General features: G+C 44.8%; 1 protein-coding gene and 1 long non-coding RNA gene across 7 annotated transcripts in view; one reads left to right on the top strand and one right to left on the bottom strand.

Moving 5' to 3' along the window:
* LOC126988130 (uncharacterized) overlaps nucleotides 1–2,191 on the bottom strand; it is a 54,845-nt gene extending 52,654 nt beyond the window's left edge. The window contains exon 1 of the long non-coding RNA XR_007741521.1: nucleotides 1,663–2,191. This is a non-coding gene — a long non-coding RNA (uncharacterized LOC126988130). The remainder of the gene's footprint in view (nucleotides 1–1,662) is intronic.
* The window catches only part of LOC126987741 (A-kinase anchor protein 9-like), a 139,402-nt gene extending 120,020 nt beyond the window's left edge, over nucleotides 1–19,382 (top strand). For all 6 annotated transcript variants that reach the window (XM_050845047.1, XM_050845054.1, XM_050845041.1 and 3 more), the window contains 14 exons: nucleotides 1,136–1,365; nucleotides 2,267–2,474; nucleotides 4,000–4,222; nucleotides 6,646–6,796; nucleotides 7,593–7,766; nucleotides 9,462–9,668; nucleotides 10,506–10,688; nucleotides 11,265–11,426; nucleotides 12,303–12,461; nucleotides 13,969–14,124; nucleotides 15,485–15,690; nucleotides 16,019–16,140; nucleotides 16,269–16,434; nucleotides 16,738–19,382. In XM_050845047.1, the coding sequence (XP_050701004.1) occupies nucleotides 1,136–1,365; nucleotides 2,267–2,474; nucleotides 4,000–4,222; nucleotides 6,646–6,796; nucleotides 7,593–7,766; nucleotides 9,462–9,668; nucleotides 10,506–10,688; nucleotides 11,265–11,426; nucleotides 12,303–12,461; nucleotides 13,969–14,124; nucleotides 15,485–15,690; nucleotides 16,019–16,140; nucleotides 16,269–16,434; nucleotides 16,738–16,834 (2,444 nt within the window). In that variant the 3' untranslated portion in view covers nucleotides 16,835–19,382. The remainder of the gene's footprint in view (nucleotides 1–1,135; nucleotides 1,366–2,266; nucleotides 2,475–3,999; nucleotides 4,223–6,645; nucleotides 6,797–7,592; nucleotides 7,767–9,461; nucleotides 9,669–10,505; nucleotides 10,689–11,264; nucleotides 11,427–12,302; nucleotides 12,462–13,968; nucleotides 14,125–15,484; nucleotides 15,691–16,018; nucleotides 16,141–16,268; nucleotides 16,435–16,737) is intronic.
* The last annotated feature ends 219 nt before the right edge of the window (nucleotides 19,383–19,601 follow it).

The raw sequence follows: 19,601 nt of genomic DNA, 5'->3' as shown, positions 1-19,601 counted from the left end.
AATACCCACTGCTTTGAACAGTACTAATACCCCTGCTTTGAACAGTACTAATACCCCTGCTTTGAACAGTACTATTACCCCTGCTTTGAACAGTACTAATACCCCTGCTTTGAACAGTTTTATTATACCTGTTATTTTAAGAGTACTAATACCCCTGCTTTGAACAGTACTAATACCCCTGCTTTGAACAGTACTAATACCCCTGCTTTGAACAGTACTAATACCCCCTGCTTTGAACAGTACTAATACCCCTGCTTTGAACAGTACTAATACCCCTGCTTTGAACAGTACTAATACCCACTGCTTTGAACAGTACTAATACCCCTGCTTTGAACAGTACTAATACCCCTGCTTTGAACAGTACTAATACCCCTGCTTTGAACAGTACTAATACCCCTGCTTTGAACAGTACTAATACCCCTGCTTTGAACAGTACTAATACCCCTGCTTTGAACAGTACTAATACCCCTGCTTTGAACAGTACTAATACCCCTGCTTTGAACAGTACTAATACCCCCTGCTTTGAACAGAGTACTAATACCCCTGCTTTGAACAGTACTAATACCCCTGCTTTGAACAGTACTAATACCCCTGCTTTGAACAGTTTTACAAGTTAGAAAAAGTTGAAGTCTCCTAAGCTGGTGATTGCAGCGAGGAGAGAGTGAGTCAAGATGTGCTCCACTTTGTAAATCAATTAGTTATAGAGTTATACGTAATTGGTAGAATTAGGGAGAGTTAACCCGGTAGCAGTGACGGGCCAAATTTGTGGCTTTACCGTGTAGCAGCGATGGGGCAAATTTGTGGCTTTACCTTGTAGCAGCGACGGGGCAAATTTGTGGCTTTACCGTGTAGCAGCGATGGGGCAAATTTGTGGCTTTACCGTGTAGCAGCGACGGGCCAAATTTGTGGCTTTACCGTGTAGCACCGACGGGCCAAATTTGTGGCTTTACTGTGTAGCAGCGACGGGCCAAATTTGTGGCTTTACCGTGTCGCTACTACACGGTAAAGCCACAAATTTGGCCCGTCGCTGCTACACGGTAAAGCCACAAATTTGGCCCGTCGCTGCTACCGGGTAAAGATACTAATGTTTCAGCAGGCTTATCCACTCTTCTAACCTCATTATTTCTTCCTACAGCAGGTCAGCTCTGTGCCGCTGTTGATGCTCTCACCGCTGGGTTGAAAAAGGAGCTGGAAAAGTCAGGCCAGCTGGACCAGTCTGTGGCCTCCCTCATGAAGGCCGGGGCAAGTGGGGAAGCCACCCGAGCCTCCAGTGCCCTCTCTGATGCCAGTGAGGGAGAGGAGCCAGCCTCCATTAATGGGCGCATTCAGCACCTCATGAACAAAATCCACAGTGAAGGCATTGAGGTGAGTCTTTTTTTTCCCCCTGTAGTGCTGGTAGGCTCTCTTAATGGGCTGGGGGCTTCGTGGTGCAGTGGTTAGCACACTCGACTCACAACCGAGAGAGCCCGGGTTCGATTCTCGGGCGGAGTGGAAAATAATGGGTGTCTTTTCTGATACCCTACGCCCCTGTCCACCCAGCAGTGAATGGGTACCAGGTATTAATCGGGGGTTGTGTCCCGTCTCCTGGGGTCTGTTCCCTTCTCCTATAATTCCTTCCCCTTCTGTCTCTCTCCGGGATATGACCATAGATGTTGCGCTGACTAAACCAAACTTTCCAACTGTTCCCTTCTCCTATAATTCCTTCCCCTTCTGTCTCTCTCCGGCATATGACCACAGATGTTGCGCCCACTAAACCAAACTTTCCAACTGTTCCCTTCTCCTATAATTCCTTCCCCTCCTGTCTCTCTCCGGGATATGACCACAGATGTTGCGCCGACTAAACCAAACTTTCCAACTTCTCCTATAATTCCTTCCCCTTCTGTCTCTCTCCGGGATATGACCACAGATGTTGCACCGACTTAACCAAACTTTCCAACTTCTCCCATAATTCCTTCCCCTTCTGTCTCTCTCCGGGATATGACCACAGATGTTGCGCCCACTAAACCAAACTTTCCTTTCCAACTTCCATAAACATTTGCCTGCACAACGAACATGCTGAGACCTCCACTCGTACGCATTTCTCAAACATATGTCCTTAACCATAATGAACACCTCCGAGTGCCAGGAATCGAACCCGAGCCTTCCGAGTAGAAGCCAGACAGCATACCAACAAGGCCATCGATGAGGTAAAATATACAGACATGGATTACATTACGGATATTTTCAACGTGATATTACAGTTTCTCTAATAATTTAACACTTTCAGGTGTTGACGCTGATTGATGTCTTATTCCTGTTCAAACACCATACCAAATTGGACGGGAGCCAGCACTCTCTGATCACCAGCAGCAGCGTCCTGGGTAACCTGCCTATGGAAACGGGAGAAGTCGGAGCGGACCAGTCTCGTCTCTTACGCAACCTGGCAGCTGTGGAGGAGGAGTTAGCAAAAAGGGAACAGGAGATGAAAAGGCAAAGTGAGTGTATATTCTCATCTGTAAATCTTGTCTTGATTTTGCGTGTGTTACTCTTGTATATTCTAAGCACCTTATAGCATGGAATCTTTCTTTCTGATATGCCCATAAATCAAGCTAAATCTTCCCCCTTTACGTATGAAATATTGACACACTTGGGTATTGTGTGTGTGTGTGTGTGTGTGTGTGTGTGTGTGTGTGTGTGTGTGTGTGGTTAGTGTAATTTTGACCTCTATGGAAAGAGTTTTCGAGTGACCAAATTTGTTATATTGAAGCCACAACCACCAGACCGAGGCTCCTTAACCCAGTAGCAGCGACGGGCCAAATTTGTGGCTTTACCGTGTAGCAGCGACGGGCCAAATTTGTGGCTTTACCGTGTAGCAGCGACGGGTCAAATTTGTGCTACACAGTAAAGCCACAAATTTGGCCCGTCGCTGCTACACGGTAAAGCCACAAATTTGGCCCGTCACTGCTCCCGGGTTAAGAAACATGATCCCTGCTGCTACCGGGTTAAGGATCTCCTGGTTGGGTTACAAGGAAGAGGAAAGATGGTACTGGAAGAGAAGGGCACAGGAAGACATTAAGCACATTGGGAATACCTGGTTGTCCACGACTGTAACTTGGCGCCCTCTAGGAAGAGCCTTGTGTCACGCAGGCTATCAGATAGTTGGCTCATTAAAAAGTTACTCCAGGGGTATTTGCACTACACCAGGTATTCGTCATATGCGAGGGTTATGTTCTGCAATATATAATAGATAGCTCGTTAAAAAGTTACTCCAGGGGTATTTGCACTACACCAGGTATTCGTCATATGTGAGGGTTATGTTCTGCAATATATAATAGATAGCTCGTTAAAAAGTTACTCCAGGGGTATTTGGACTACACCAGGTATTCGTCATATGTGAGGGTTATGTTCTGCAATATATAATAGATAGTTGGCTCGTTAAAAAGTTACTACAGGGGTATTTGGACTACACCAGGTATTCGTCATATGTGAGGGTTATGTTCTGCAATAAGCTCGCATAACATAAATTCGCACATACCGAACCTATCATCCCATTAAGGGGTTTAGTTCCACGACCCGTTTTTGAACCCTCTAACTATTTATTCCGGCACCGTTTCACAATAATAAAGCACATTAGGACATAAACTGTAAAATATATGAAAATACATTGTAAACACACAAAAACTTTCGGATCAGAGGCAGGAAAAGGTTAGTTATAGGCGAGGAAAGTACAGGGAAACATTTGCCCCCATCGCCCTCTAGTGCAAGTCGGTCACCATAACTCACCAACCAGTCACGTAATAGCAAATTTTTCACGCATAAAACGAACACTTGGCACATTTAGGTTAGTCACATATGAGCGAATTCACATACTTCGAACTCGCATATATCAAATACAGTCCTTATACTCCCCAACAAGACACAGGCACAAGGCCACACATACCCAGTGTATATATAATTACAATACTTTCTTATTTGTTTACTTTTCCCTCATCACTATTGCTGCATATGCGTCTCACACAGTTGGGGCGCTGGAGTTCCAATTGGAGCAGGAAAAGCTGTCTGGTAGTGAGTGGAAGCTGTCTTATGAATCCGAGAAGCAGCACACTCGAGACCTCATGGAACAGCTGCGCAAGGAGAGGCTGTCAGGAGTTGAGCAGGTGTCCGAACTCACCCTTCTTCGCTCCCACATCTTCATCCTTCGTCTCCAGCACCAGAAGGTTCAGGAGGAAAATTGCAGCTTGAGGTAGGAATTGTTGGGGTTATATAAAACATATCCTTGTCCAAGAACACCTATTTGGCAAGGCTTTCGTAGAAGTTGTGGGCATTTCCAGGAGTAGTTTTATGACCCTGGTGGTAGTGTGACCCTTCTTCTGTACCATGAACCCAAGAACACCTATTTGACAAGGCTTTCGTAGGAGTTGTGGGCATTGCCAGTAGTAGTTTTATGACCCTGGTGGTAGTGTGAACCTTCTTCTGTACCATGAACCCAAGAACACCTATTTGACAAGGCTTTCGTAGGAGTTCTGGGCATTTCCAGGAGTAGTTTTTGACCCTAGTGGTAGTGTGACCCTTCTTCTGTACCGTGAACCCAAGAACACCTATTTGACAAGGCTTTCGTAGGAATTGTGTGCATTGCCAGGAGTAGTTTTATGACCCTGGTGGTAGTGTGACCCTTCCTCTGTACTGTGAACCCAAGAACACCTATTTGACAAGGCTTTCGTAGGAGTTGTGGGCATTTCCAGGAGTAGTTTTATGACCCTGGTGGTAGTGTGACCCTTCCTCTGTACCATGAACCCAAGGACACCTATTTGACACCTATTTGGTTCCCTTCTCCTATAATTCCTTCCCCTCCTGTCTCTCTCCGGCATATGACCACAGATGTTGCGCCCACTAAACCAAACTTTCCAACTGTTCCCTTCTCCTATAATTCCTTCCCCTTCTGTCTCTCTCCGGCATATGACCACAGATGTTGCGCCCACTAAACCAAACTTTCCAACTGTTCCCTTCTCCTGTAATTCCTTCCCCTTCTGTCTCTCTCCGGCATATGACCACAGATGTTGCGCCCACTAAACCAAACTTTCCAACTGTTCCCTTCTCCTATAATTCCTTCCCCTTCTGTCTCTCTCCAGCATATGACCACAGATGTTGCGCCCACTAAACCAAACTTTCCAACTGTTCCTTCTCCTATAATTCCTTCCCTTCTGTCTCTCTCCGGCATATGACCACAGATGTTTCGCCTACTAAACCAAACATTCCAACTGTTCCCTTCTCCTATAATTCCTTCCCTTCTGTCTCTCTCCGCATATGACCACAGATGTTGCGCCCACTAAACCAAACATTCCAACTGTTCCTTCTCCTATAATTCCTTCCCTTCTGTCTCTCTCCGCATATGACCACAGATGTTATGCCACTAAACCAAACTTTCCAACTGTTCCTTCTCCTGTAATTCCTTCCCTTCTGTCTCTCTCCGCATATGACCACAGATGTTGCGCCACTAAACCAAACTTTCCAACTGTTCCTTCTCCTATAATTCCTTCCTTCTGTCTCTCTCCGCATATGACCACAGATGTTGCCACTAAACCAAACATTCCAACTGTTCCTTCTCCTATAATTCCTTCCCTTCTGTCTCTCTCCGCATATGAACACAGATGTTGTGCCGAATAAACCATACTTTACAACTGTTCCCTTCTCCTATAATTCCTTCCCCTTCTGTCTCTCTCCGCATATGACCACAGATGTTGCGCTGACTAAACCAAACTTTCCAACTGTTCCCTTCTCCTATAATTCCTTCCCCTTCTGTCTCTCTCCGCATATGACCACAGATGTTGCGCCCACTAAACCAAACTTTCCAACTGTTCCTTCTCCTGTAATTCCTTCCCTTCTGTCTCTCTCCGCATATGACCACAGATGTTGCGCCCACTAAACCAAACTTTCCAACTGTTCCTTCTCCTCTAATTCCTTCCCTTCTGTCTCTCTCCGGCATATGACCACAGATGTTGCCCCCACTAAACCAAACATTCCAACTGTTCCCTTCTCCTATAATTCCTTCCTTCTGTCTCTCTCCGCATATGACCACAGATGTTGCCCGACTAAACCAAACATTCCAACTGTTCCCTTCTCCTGTAATTCCTTCCCTTCTGTCTCTCTCCGCATATGACCACAGATGTTGCCACTAAACCAAACTTTCCAACTGTTCCTTCTCCTGTAATTCCTTCCCTTCTGTCTCTCTCCGCATATGACCACAGATGTTGCGCCCACTAAACCAAACATTCCAACTGTTCCCTTCTCCTGTAATTCCTTCCCCTTCTGTCTCTCTCCGGCATATGACCACAGATGTTGCGCCGACTAAACCAAACTTTCCAACTGATCCCTTATCCTAAAATTCCTTACCCTTCTGTCTCTCTCCGCATATGACCACAGATGTTACACTAAACCAAACATTCCAACTGTTCCCTTCTCCTATAATTCCTTCCCCTTCTGTCTCTCTCCGGCATATGACCACAGATGTTGCGCCGACTAAACCAAACATTCCAACTGTTCCCTTCTCCTATAATTCCTTCCCCTTCTGTCTCTCTCCGGCATATGACCACAGATGTTGCGCCGACTAAACCAAACTTACTTTATAATTTCTCAGTATGAATAGTTGAATATATATATTTCTTTCAGCGAGAATCAGAAGGAGAGGAACAAACAGATAGAGAGTCTTCAGTCTGCCCTGCAAGCCGAGCGCAACAACTTCAGCTGTGTGTCGAAGGTTCTGAGCGAGGAGAGGAAGGCGTTTGCCCTCACTCACACGCAGCAAGAGAACATCATCAAGGTACATGTTCAGGTCCAATTAGTAGAGGCATTAACCCAGTAGCAGCGGGGACCATGTTTCTTAATGGTCCCTCCAAGCGAGAAAAATGAGAAAAAATCACCCCTCACACAAACCATTTCATAATATATATCAAAGCATTTGTGATCAGATTATGTATCATCTATTTTGGGGGTTTATATCATGGCACAAATTTGGCCCGTTGCAGCTACACGGTAAAGCCACAAATTTGGCCCATCGCTGCTACACGGTAAAGCCACAAATTTGGCCCATCACTGCTACATGGTAAAGCCACAAATTTGGCCTGTCACTGCTACACGGTAAAGCCACAAATTTGGCCCGTCGCTGCTACATGGTAAAGCCACAAATTTGGCCCGTCGCTGCTACACGGTAAAGCCACAAATTTGGCCCATCGCTGCTACCGGGTTAAAAATAGATTCCCTGCCTGCTTTGTTAGTGAAATACGAGACATTTGAAGGGAAGCCTAAACCCTTGTATTTAAGTATGAATATTGTGTTATTGATGTGCTGTGAAACCTTGCATCATCAATAGTTTGTGAAAAATGTTCAAAATATATATCTTCTAAAATAATTTGCAACAGGACACCTCTCCTCCTGAAATTGACCTCTCTTTTTGGGCACTCCTTAGACCTCTATTCAGGAGCAGTGAGTAGCGAGCTTTTTTTTTTTTTTTTTTAATATTTTTCTTTGCGCCCTTGAACTGTCTCCTTAGCTTTAAAAAAAAAAATCTGAATGGCACAGGAAAAACCAAAACCTCAACACAACATACTTTTCAACAGGACTTACGCAACACTCAAGAGAAGGAACGAGAAAGGTTCATGGCCCTGCGCACACACTTTGAAAGGCTGTCCACTCAACATCACACTGAGCCCCCAGCCACCCCTACCCCAACCATACCTCCCACCCTCAGGCAGATGGGTACCCTAAGCAAATCCACCAGTGAGGACCTCAAGGTAAGAGTGATTGGTATTTTTCATGCAGTCTCGGGAGTATTTATAAGATGTCTGTTTTTCCCAGTTTACAGCCAGACACCAATTATCCAGTTCAGAGGTTTGGTACTGAGTATAACCAGGGTCCCCTATCCTCTAATCTCCCTTTTATTTCGTGGACTCTAAAGTATATTAGTCTTACAGGTATAATGAGAGAGAAAGATGGCAATAATAGGTTTAATGAGAGAGAGAGATAGCCAGGAGAAGATGGCGCCACTATAAACACTTGCCTGCTCCATGACGGGCTGGGGCCGAACACCATCCAGGCCCCTCAAGCAAGCCTACCGGTGCTATATGCGTAGACATAAAAAAGAAAACAAAATATGTATACCCACATACCTAATCCACAAGCTTTTAGGCTCCTCCCTTGACCCGTCTATACCTGAGACATTTCTATAACCCTTTTATGTTATGTTCTGCCTCACCAAACACTACCACTCCCTATAAAGCTCCTCAGTCTTCCAAAACCAGTTCTCACAATCTGTAGGGGGCTTCGTGCTGCAGTGGTTAGCACACTCGGCTCACAACCGAGAGAGCCCGGGTTCGATTCCCGGGCGGAGTGGAAAAATTTGGGCGGCTTTTCCGATACCCTACGCCCCTGTCCACCCAGCAGTGAATGGGTACCAGGTATTAATCGGGGGTTGTGTCCTGTCTCCTGGGGTCTGTTCCCTTCTCCTATGATTCCTTCTCCTGTCTCTCTCCGGCATATGACCACAGGTGTTGCGCCGACTAAACCAAACTTTCCAACTGTTCCCTTCTATAATTCCTTCCCCTTCTGTCTCTCTCCGGCATATGACCACAGATGTTGCGCCGACTAAACCAAACTTTCCAACTGTTCCCTTCTCCTATAATTCCTTCCCCTTCTGTCTCTCTCCAGCATATGACCACAGATGTTGCGCCGACTAAACCAAACTTTCCAACTGTTCCCTTCTCCTATAATTCCTTCCCCTTCTGTCTCTCTCCGGCATATGACCACAGATGTTTCGCCGACTAAACCAAACTTTCCAACTGTTCCTTCTCCTATAATTCCTTCCCTCCTGTCTCTCTCTCCGCATATGACCACAGATGTTACCGACTAAACCAAACTTTCCAACTGTTCCCTTCTCCTATAATTCCTTCCCTTCTGTCTCTCTCAGCATATGACCACAGATGTTGCCGACTAAACCAAACTTTCCAACTGTTCCCTTCCTATAATTCCTTCCCTTCTGTCTCTCTCCGCATATGACCACAGATGTTGCGCCGACTAAACCAAACTTTTCAACTGTTCCCTTCCTATAATTCCTTCCCTTCTGTCTCTCTCCGCATATGACCACAGATGTTGCACCCACTAAACCAAACTTTCCAACTGTTCCTTCTCCTATAATTCCTTCCCTTCTGTCTCTCTCCAGCATATGACCACAGGTGCGCCGACTAAACCAAACTTTCCAACTGTTCCCTTCTCCTATAATTCCTTCCCCTTCTGTCTCTCTCCAGCATATGACCACAGGTGTTGCGCCGACTAAACCAAACTTTCCAACTGTTCCCTTCTCCTATAATTCCTTCCCCTTCTGTCTCTCTCCGGCATATGACCACAGATGTTGCGCCGACTAAACCAAACTTTCCAACTCTCCCAGATACTTGCCTCCTTCAGCTTTATCATCCAAATTTTTCTCTTTATAGATACAGCTTGCGGTGGAGAGGGAACGCTGCGTCGAACTGGAGAGAGCCTGTGAGAGGGAAAGGCTCCGAGCAATGACGCAGAAGGAACAGGCAACGACAGAGAGGGCACGAGCCAGGGCCGAAATGAGAGAGACGGAATGTAAACTCTCCGAGCTCACACGAACGGTCCGCAGCCTTGAGACAGAGAAGGAGAGGCTGGTGAGACAGGTGTGTGTTTCCTTCTTTTCTGTATCTTTTACCTCTTCTAATGAACTGTTTATAACCTCTATATTTGGAAGGGTGGGTGAGGCACTAGAATCAAGGGTCATCTGAAGTGGAGATAAAGGTGAAGGGGTGTATGTGGCAGCCACTTTGGGGAGGCGGTGGCTGAATTGATAGTGTGACGGCGCCGCGTTCAGGACGACGCGAGTTCAATCCCCGCCCGGTGCTACCAAGCTTCGTGGTGCAGTGGTTAGCACACTCGTCTTACAACCGAGAGAGCCCGGGTTCGATTCCTAGGCGGAGTGGAAAAATTTGGGCGGCTTTTCCGATACCCTACGTAGCCCCTGTCCACCCAGCAGTGAATGGGTACCAGGTATTAATTGGGGGTTGTGTCCTGTCTCCTGGGGTCTGTTCCCTTCTATAATTCCTTCCCCTTCTGTATCTCTCCGGCATATGACCACAGATGTTGCGCCGACTAAACCAAACTTTCCAACTGTTCCCTTCTCCTATAATTCCTTCCCCTTCTGTCTCTCTCCGGCATATGACCGCAGATGTTGCGCCGACTAAACCAAACTTTCCAACTGTTCCCTTCTCCTATAATTCCTTCCCCTTCTGTCTCTCTCCGGCATATGACCACAGATGTTGCGCCGACTAAACCAAACATTCCAACTGTTCCCTTCTCCTATAATTCCTTCCCCTTCTGTCTCTCTGCGGCATATGACCACAGATGTTGCGCCGACTAAACCAAACTTTCCAACTTTTCATCTTGAGTGATAAGAATCTGTTCCATCAATGTTCTTTTTACTAGCATACAAAGTCACCATCATTCTCTAACTATTTCAGATGAGTCACGAGCGAGACCTCATCCAGCACCAGGACTCCCACATCAAAGAGCTGGAGGGTGAGGTGAAGAGGCTGGAAGCAGACTCCAAGGCGCAGTCCGATGCTCACCAGGCAATGACTCAGAAGATGAGAGAGGAAAGCTCCCAGCTGCACCTTGCCTACACTCGTACCCTCACCAAGCTGGTAAGGAGACTGAGAGTGAGATCTTGTATGTAAGTCAGTATAAAATTGTATGTAAGTTGATATAAAATTGTATAAGTCAGTATAGAATTGTAAGTCGGTATAGAATTGTATGTAAATCAGTATAGAATTGTATGTAAGTTAGTATAAAATTTCAGCAACAACTAAAATACCGAGATTTTCTAACAATATGGTAGGCGGTGGCTGAGTGGTAGCGTGCTGGGCCCACATTCCCCGCGTGATGGGCGACGCGGGTTCGAATCCCCACGCTACCACCTGGGATTTTTCAGTCACCGCCGAGTGGCTTAAAACTACCCACATGCTGTCCTGAAGACCACCCATCAACTTGGACCATGGCTGCAGTGGAATCTAGTTCTCTGATATAATTAATATCTATACAAGAAGAGGTTGCTGTAGAGGTCAAAATCAGAACAAACTTATCAAGCCATCAGTGCAATGCAAGATGGCGCCACTATAAACAAAAAAATTACTTGCCGTGTGACATTTAATTTGGATCTTACTATGCTGTCATTGTGGGTTTAAGGGATCGTAGCTGCAACCCTAAATTTTGCGTTCCAGGGTGAGATTGAGGCGGAAACGTGTGACCTCCACCACAGGCTGAGGGGAACGGCCCATGAGCTGCAGGTGGCCAGGGAGCGAGAGGAACAGCTCAAACAGGATCTCCACACGGAACGAACGGCCGTTGACCAATTGGGTTTGTCGGCTTTCTCCAGAATAACCGTGAGTCTTTTTGAATTTTAGACGTGTTCAAATTCGCTTCACCAGCATCCCATTTCATCGTAAACAATATCTGTGTACATGATCATTAACCCAGTAGCAGCGGGGATCATGTTTCTTAATGGTCCCTCCAAGCGAGAAAAATGAGAAAAAATCACCCCTCACACAAACCATTTCATAATATATATCAAAGCATTTGTGATCAGATTATGTATCATCTATTTTGGGGGGTTTATATCATGGTACAAATTTGGCCTGTCACTGCTACACGGTTAAAACTGAAGCAAGACATATTCTGTATTCAATATCTCATCTCAGTTTGACGTTATCTATTGTAGAATTATTGAAGGGTTTAATTTTACTGCAATAATCAGTGTTAGCTCAATTTTTGTTCTGCAAGGAAGGAGACTTACTGGACGACTTAATTGTGTAGATTGTATTGACTCCTTGCAGTAGTGATGTTCTCTGCAAGGAGGCGTGTTACAAATTTGATAGTGTACCATAACAATGTTTTATAGAACCTAACTGTGTACCATAACATTCTATAGACCCTAACTGTGTACCATAACATTCTATAGACCCTAACTGTGTACCATAACATTCTATAGAACCTATCTGTGTACCATAACATTCTATAGAACCTAACTGTGTACCATAACATTCTATAGAACCTAACTGTGTACCATAACATTCTATAGAACCTAACTGTGTACCATAACATTCTATAGAACCTAACTGTGTACCATAACATTCTATAGACCCTAACTGTGTACCATAACATTCTATAGAACCTAACTGTGTACCATAACATTCTATAGAACCTAACTGTGTACCATAACATTCTATCGAACCTAACTATGAATCATATTTGTATTTCAGAATTTTGACAAGTGTGCCGAGATGCAGTTAAAACAAAACCTTGAACTCAGCAAGTCAGTTTTGAGGCTGACGGACGATCAGCGAGGCATGAGGACACAGATTGCTGAGCTGGAGGACACCATAACCTCCCTCAACCAGCAGCTGCTCAGCGCTCAGGAAGTAAGTTGGTTTGGAATCTATGTAAATTTATGTAAGTTTACGAGTTGTTGTGAGGTTAAGCGTCGGCGTTGCCATGGAAACGGAGTGACAGCTGATGGAGAAAAGGAGGAAGAAAAAGAGAGAGTGATCAGAGGAGAGAGAGAAGGAGAAAAGACTGGAGAGAAGGAGTTTCAGAAAAGGAGCAGAGAAAAGATAAATAAAGAAATAAAAAAAGGAAAAAAAGGAATGAGATTAAATGAGAGGAGGAGTGAAAGAGAAGACAGGGAAAGGAGGAAGAGAGGTAAAGAAAAATTTGATGATGAAGAAGAAGCAGAAGAAGAAGAAAGGAGAGAGAGAGAGAGAGAGAGAGAGAGAGAGAGAGAGAGAGAGAGAGAGAGAGAGAGAGAGAGAGAGAGAGAGAGAGAGAGTATACTTAACCCAGTAGCAGCGGGGACCATGTTTCTTAATGGTCCCTCTAAGCGAGAAAAATGAGAAAAAATCACCCCTCACACAAACCATTTCATAATATATATCAAAGCATTTGGGATCAGATTATGTATCATCTATTTTGGGGGGTTTATATCATGGCACAAATTTGGCCCGTCGCTGCTACACGGTAAAGCCACAAATTTGGCCCATCGCTGCTACACGGTAAAGCCACAAATTTGGCCTGTCGCTGCTACACGGTAAAGCCACAAATTTGGCCCGTCGCTGCTACACGGTAAAGCCACAAATTTGGCCTGTCGCTGCTACACGGTAAAGCCACAAATTTGGAACACAGATACGGTGAGTGCATGGCTGGGCTGTGATGGCCGAGGTGGGGATGAGCAAGTCTTAAAAATGAAAATATAAAAATGGAATACAATCCTGTTTTAGAATGGCAGTTATGATTTCTGTGAGTGAAAGAGAACAGACAAAAGTTAGTGAATTAATTGGAATTTGCAAAGAGAAAAAACTCAAAGGTGAATGAAAATAAAAGTCTTGAGAGAACAATGACTCCCTGTTACAAGTGATTTAGTTTAGTGTCATCTTTAAATTTTTACAGCAATACTCGTTAAAAATCAAAGTAGATGTAATTATGCCATCTGCTGTGATTGGCATGGATTTAGCGTTCTCTGGTAGCCTGGTAACATACACTCCCAGGTCTTTCTCTGCCTCTGTGGTGGATAGTGGAGTGTTTCCCATGTGGTATTGGTGTGCTGGATATCCCTTCACTGGTAGCCTGGTAACATACACTCCCAGGTCTTTCTCTGCCTCTGTGGTGGATAGTGGAGTGTTTCCCATGTGGTATTGGTGTGCTGGATATCCCCTCCCAAGGTGCAGGACTTTACATTTTTCTTCATTGAATTGTAGCAGCCACTTTTTGTTCCGTCCCTGTTGCTTGGTGAGGTCTTCTTGTAGGAAATCTGCAGTCAAGGTTAACATATATAAAAGGCAAACAAAATATTTAATCAAGAAGAAACACTTTGCATCAGGAGACAGCAAATGCTTATCGGTCACACCCATCTGATAGCTGTTGTCCTTACAGGTTGGTGCCAAGACAAGGGAGGCTCTGAAGATGGAGAGGTTAGCTTGGGAGAGAGAGAAGGCTGCCTTACAAAACTTCCAGAACCAGTTTGAAGCCGAGGCGGAGAGAATGAGAGCTGGAAGAACCATGCAACGAAGGACTCCGAGTGCAGCTGAGGTGAGGAAGGAAGGAAGGGCCACATTTGTAATTTTATATGGGGGCTTCGTGGTGCAGTGGTTAGCACACTCGGCTCACAACTGAGAGAGCCCAGGTTCGATTCCCGGGTGGAGTGGAAAAACTTGGGGGGCTTTTCAGATACCCTACGCCCCTGTCCACCCAGCAGTGAATGGGTACCAGGTATTAATCGGGGGTTGTGTCCCGTCTCCTGGGGTCTGTTCCCTTCTCCTATAATTCTTTCCCCTTCTGTCCCTCTCCGGCATGTGACCACAGATGTTGCGCCGACTAAACCAAACTTTCCAACTTTTCCTTTTCTGATACCCTACGCCCCTGTCCACCCAGCGGTGAATGGGTACCAGGTATTATTCGGGGGTTGTGTCCCGTCTCCTGGGGTCTGTTCCCTTCTCCTATAATACCTTCCCCTTCTGTCTCTCTCTGGCATATGGCCACAGATGTTGCGCCGACTAAACCAAACTTTCCAACTTTATTGCTAAGTTACTGATGATGTGGCTGTATGGGCGTTACCTCCAGAGCGAACACCAGCGCAAGGCTTTGGTGTGGCAGACTCTCAGGGTCATATTCTTAAACCCTCCGGCACCCAAGCACATACATTTAACAAGGCTTTCGTGGGATTTGCGGGCATTTCCAGGGGTAGTTTTGTGACCCTGGTGGTAGTCTGACCCTTCCTCTGTACCGTGAACGTAAAGAAACACCCATGGAGACGCGTTTGACCTCTTATTTTGCCTTTAAAAATAATGGATGTAAGAGAAGGGAGCGTCTAACAACACCGATCTCAAGGCTCGTATTGTGAAACATTTCGCCGCCCAAGAACACGTATTTGACAAGGCTTTCGTAGGAGTTGTGAGGATTTCCAGGAGTAGTTTTATGACCCTGGTGGTGGTGTGACCCTTCTTCTGTACTGTGAACCTAGAAACACATATTTGACAAGGCTTTCGTAGGAGTTGTGAGCATTTCCAGGAGTAGTTTTATGACCCTGGTGGTGGTGTGACCCTTCTTCTGTACTGTGAACCTAGAAACACATATTTGACAAGGCTTTCGTAGGAGTTGTGAGCATTTCCAGGAGTAGTTTTATGACCCTGGTGGTAGTGTGACCCTTCTTCTGTACTGTGAACCTAGAAACACATATTTGACAAGGCTTTCGTAGGAGTTGTGAGCATTTCCAGGAGTAGTTTTATGACCCTGGTGGTGGTGTGACCCTTCTTCTGTACTGTGAACCTAGAAACACATATTTGACAAGGCTTTCGTAGGAGTTGTGAGCATTTCCAGGAGTAGTTTTATGACCCTGGTGGTAGATTCATAATTCCTCTGTACCCTCATCCTCCTTCCTTCTTTCCCCCAGATGATGCAGCTCTATGGGCATTACCTGCAGAGCGAACACCAGCGCAAGGCCTTGGTGTGGCAGAAGCGATACTTGTTGGTGGTCATCAAAGGCTACAGCGACACAGAGCACCACACTCGCGCTCGCCTCACCGCCATGGCGCCACTCCACCTCTTCCCTTCCACCACAGCGCACCGTCAAGCCAGGCAGTCCGGAGGGAAGTTCAGGTTAGTCAGTGTTTATGAGGGTAGATATGGAGCCAATGTGTATTGAAGGAAATGTACAAAAAATATCACTTCTCAACCCTTAAAAACAGACAGCTCAAGGGCACAAAAAAAGGAAACAATAACAAAAAAAAGCCTGCTACTCGCTGCTCCTAAAAAAAAAAGAATCAAAAGAGGTGGCCGAAAGAGAGGTCAATTTTGAGTAATGGTTTTTTTTACGCCACAGACTCAAGGGACGATGCCATGGAGATTAGTACCGTGGTCACATGCAACTGCGGCGTACATCTCAAACCTTACCTCTCATAAATATCATTGTCATTTTGCTTTTCAGAGTGGCAGGGTTTGTGGTGGTGGCAATGTGCAGGATGAGAAAGTTAGTGCAGCGTTTCCAGAAAAAAATACATCACTGGGAGATCTCATTTAATGCTGCCCTCAGTGCTGCGTCCACCCCAGGTATGTCCTGAGTCATTGGAGATGGGTGATTTGTTCTCATTTTTCTCGCTTAGAGGGACCATTAAGAAACATGATCCACGCTGCTACTGGGTTAACAGCTAACTTTTCTCTTCCTTTCTTCTTTACAGACAGCAGTCGGCCACAATCCTGTAACAGTGTAGCAGGTGGTAGGGAGGCCTGCCCCCTCTTGCCCCCAGTGTGTATTGAGATGAGTCAGTCACACTACACAGGGCTAACACCACCCACACGGGGGCCAACAAACACCACTCCTAGGCCTCTTTCTGCCTCTCGAAGGTAGGAAGGAAACTTGGGATTCTTCAAAATTTTAAGACTGTATCTGTTTGTGTGGGTGTGTGTGTGTGTGGGTTTACCTAGTTTTACCTAGTTGTAGTTTTACAGGGCCTGGGCTTACGCTTGTGTGGCCCCGTCTCCGTATCTGTAATTATCCAACTTTTCCTTGAAACTTTGTGTGTGTGTGTGTGTGTGTGTGTGTGTGTGTGTGTGTGTGTGTGTGTGGGTGTGGGTGTTTTTCACATAATCCTTGCCGTAGAAAATTGTCCTGTTTGCTCTGTCTGACAATATCAATTTTTGTTTCAGGAGTCTTTTCCAGGAAGACTCCGACCAACTGAACCAGTATGTTGAGCGGCTGGACAACATCCACTCAGTGCTTGGACTCACCCACAGAAAGCAATGATTTAAGGGGAGGCGTCGCATGGAAGGGAAGTGTTGGTCCAAACAACAATTTTCTAATAGCGAGGGCACAAAAAAGTTCCACAAGCAGCCCATTTCATGTAGGAAATTGGTGGATGTAAGACACTATTTTCATGGAAGAAAATATATATTATTTTTGAGTGAACCCCAGCGTAAATTTGTTCATTTTTAGCAGCATATTTTCTACGTGATATCCTTCTGTTCACCATAATACCAAACCATCATTTTATATTACATTGATTCCTCACTCGTCTCTGGACAAACATCAGGCTGAATCTTGACTAAAGTTATTGCAAATTGGAGTTAAATCAATTATTTTTAACATATTGAAATACTAAAGATAGCTGCTTAACCCCTTTCCTTACTGCGGCCCCTGATGATATAAACAAAACATCCCCTTGCAGTTCCGCAGCTTCCGTGCCCTTGCTCTTCACGTGAAGGTATCTTACAAAACCACTCCTCCTCACTGCTGACGGCATATCTGCACTGGTAACACTGTCAGCTAGTTTCACTGTCATCCAGCACTGTTCCATGGTCACAAGCTAAGTCACACTCATCTGGAGGGTCTTCTAATTAACTTTACTATGTCTCGTGGTTAACCCAGTAGCAGCGGGGATCATGTTTCTTAATGGTCCCTCCAAGCGAGAAAAATGAGAAAAAATCACCCCTCACACAAACCATTTCATAATATATATCAAAGCATTTGTGATCGGATTATGCATCATCTATTTTGGGGGTTTATATCATGGCACAAATTTGGCCCGTCGCTGCTACACGGGTTAAAATCTTCATTGCTATCAGAGGGAGGAGATTCCATTATCCCCAGCAAAGCAGCAAAATATCGGTTGTTCCAGCTGTGACATCATAGAACGTGGAGGATCTTGTAAGGTCTGGGGTAATAATATCATCCTACTTGTGCATGGGAAAGACTCCTAATTGCCTGGTTACTGGGTATGACTTTATGACAGATGGGTGACTGTATGTAATAGTTCACACATTAGTTTCTCAAGTATGTTGTCACCACGTGGAGTCTGAAAAGCCAAGATCCACACTCAGGGCTTGGCCAAACACGTCCATATACTTTTGTAGTACTTGCCTACCACACATATTCTTAAGGGTCTATTACACTGGGCAAATTTTCCGTGGGTCTTAAGTCAAACCACGATTTCCGCTGGCGTGGTTTTCATATTTCCGTGGTTTTCTGATGTGTCCAAAATCTTCCAAAGCTACGATAGAGTTTCTTGAAGGATGACGGGATTACTCACCATCATCAGCAGCAGCAATGACAAGAAACAAATGAGAACCACGCCAGCGGAAATCGTGGTTTGACTGAAGATCCACGGAAAATTTGCCCAGTGTAATAGCCCCCTTTATATGCCACAAGGTTGCTTATGTGCGTGAAGGGGTTAAAGGGCAATGAGAAACAGAAATTTTGGGCACATTTTTTGTATGCAAGCATAATTTTTTTTTGTGTGTGAAGGGGAAATGTTAGAGATTTTTTAATTTTTCACGGTAACTGACAAAAATATACACCAAAATACCATTACACACAAGTCATATTTATGGGTCGGCTAAATTAAGTAGCCAAATATGATTAGCACCGAGTGAACACTTAGCACCGTATTTTTTAATCCAATGGAAAACCTTGACAACTTCCACAAGAGCCTTTTTAAATCGATATGTGTGTTTTAAAAGCTTCAAAGAGTTCAAGACTATGGACCTGTGAAGGCTTGTAAAACTAACACCAGGCTCAAATACTTTTTCTGCCAGTCCGGACTTTCATGAAAACTCTGAAAATTACTCGGCAAAATTCTATCAAACGACCTGAAGTGTTTTTTATGCAACCCCATACAATAAATAGGTGATTCTTGCAAACCTATATTATATGAAAGCCTTTCCTTAAGTCGACCTTTGGATATTTTTCTTTCTGGTTTATCTGGGGCCGGGTGATTGGCAGCACTCGGCTCCTGCTGTGAGATTGAAAGTTTTATCTCGGAGTTGCAAAGCTCAACCTTTTTTTAACTTCATAATTAAAACCGTGCCATTTTAGAGTTGGGTTTCGTCCTGCGTACTAGTCTATTTATTTAACATGAAAGGGACTCGGATCTTCCTTCTTTAAGTCTTAAATTAAGGCCAGTAGTAATTTTTGTTTATTTGTGATGCTGAGAAGATTGAGGTAGATGATTGTTTCCGTTTGAAGGGAATGATCATGATTTAGTGTTTTATATGGAATGTACATTACCTTGCTATTTCATGCCACGTGTTCTTGGTGGAAGGTAGCTGAAGATTCTTGGCAGCTTCAAGTCATTTACTGTGATGAGCCAGCGGAGATAGAAGAGGCTTGTGATACTCAGGAGAGCTGCCGGCCCAAAGAAAGGGGAAGGAAAATGTTCTTCCTTGAGTGGGAATTTTCCAGAAAGTTTTTCTTGTGTAAAGGAAGAAGCTTCAAGCGAGAACTTTGTTGGTTCCCCATTGAATTTGTTGTACCTGTGAAGAGTCTTTGATTATTATAATAAAGATTATAGTCTACATTTCTAACAAAATTGGATGTTATTTGACCACCATTGTGAAGTTCTCAGGGATGGGCCTTAATTTGGATGACTGGGCTGGGAGGGTCTAAGGGAATGAACTAGAAATTTTGGTTTTCCTTAAAATGTATTAAGCCCTGATGTCTGGCTGCCTGCTGTGTCTTTTTACGGCCGTTTTCTGTCTAGAAGGTTCTCATGAGTTCTGCCGACAAAGAGTAGATT

The sequence above is a fragment of the Eriocheir sinensis genome, chromosome 6 (genome assembly GCF_024679095.1).
Source record: "Eriocheir sinensis breed Jianghai 21 chromosome 6, ASM2467909v1, whole genome shotgun sequence".
NCBI lineage: Eukaryota > Metazoa > Arthropoda > Malacostraca > Decapoda > Varunidae > Eriocheir > Eriocheir sinensis.
The sequence above is the reverse complement of the archived record's forward strand: the minus strand, read 5'-3'. Positions and strand labels throughout refer to the sequence as shown.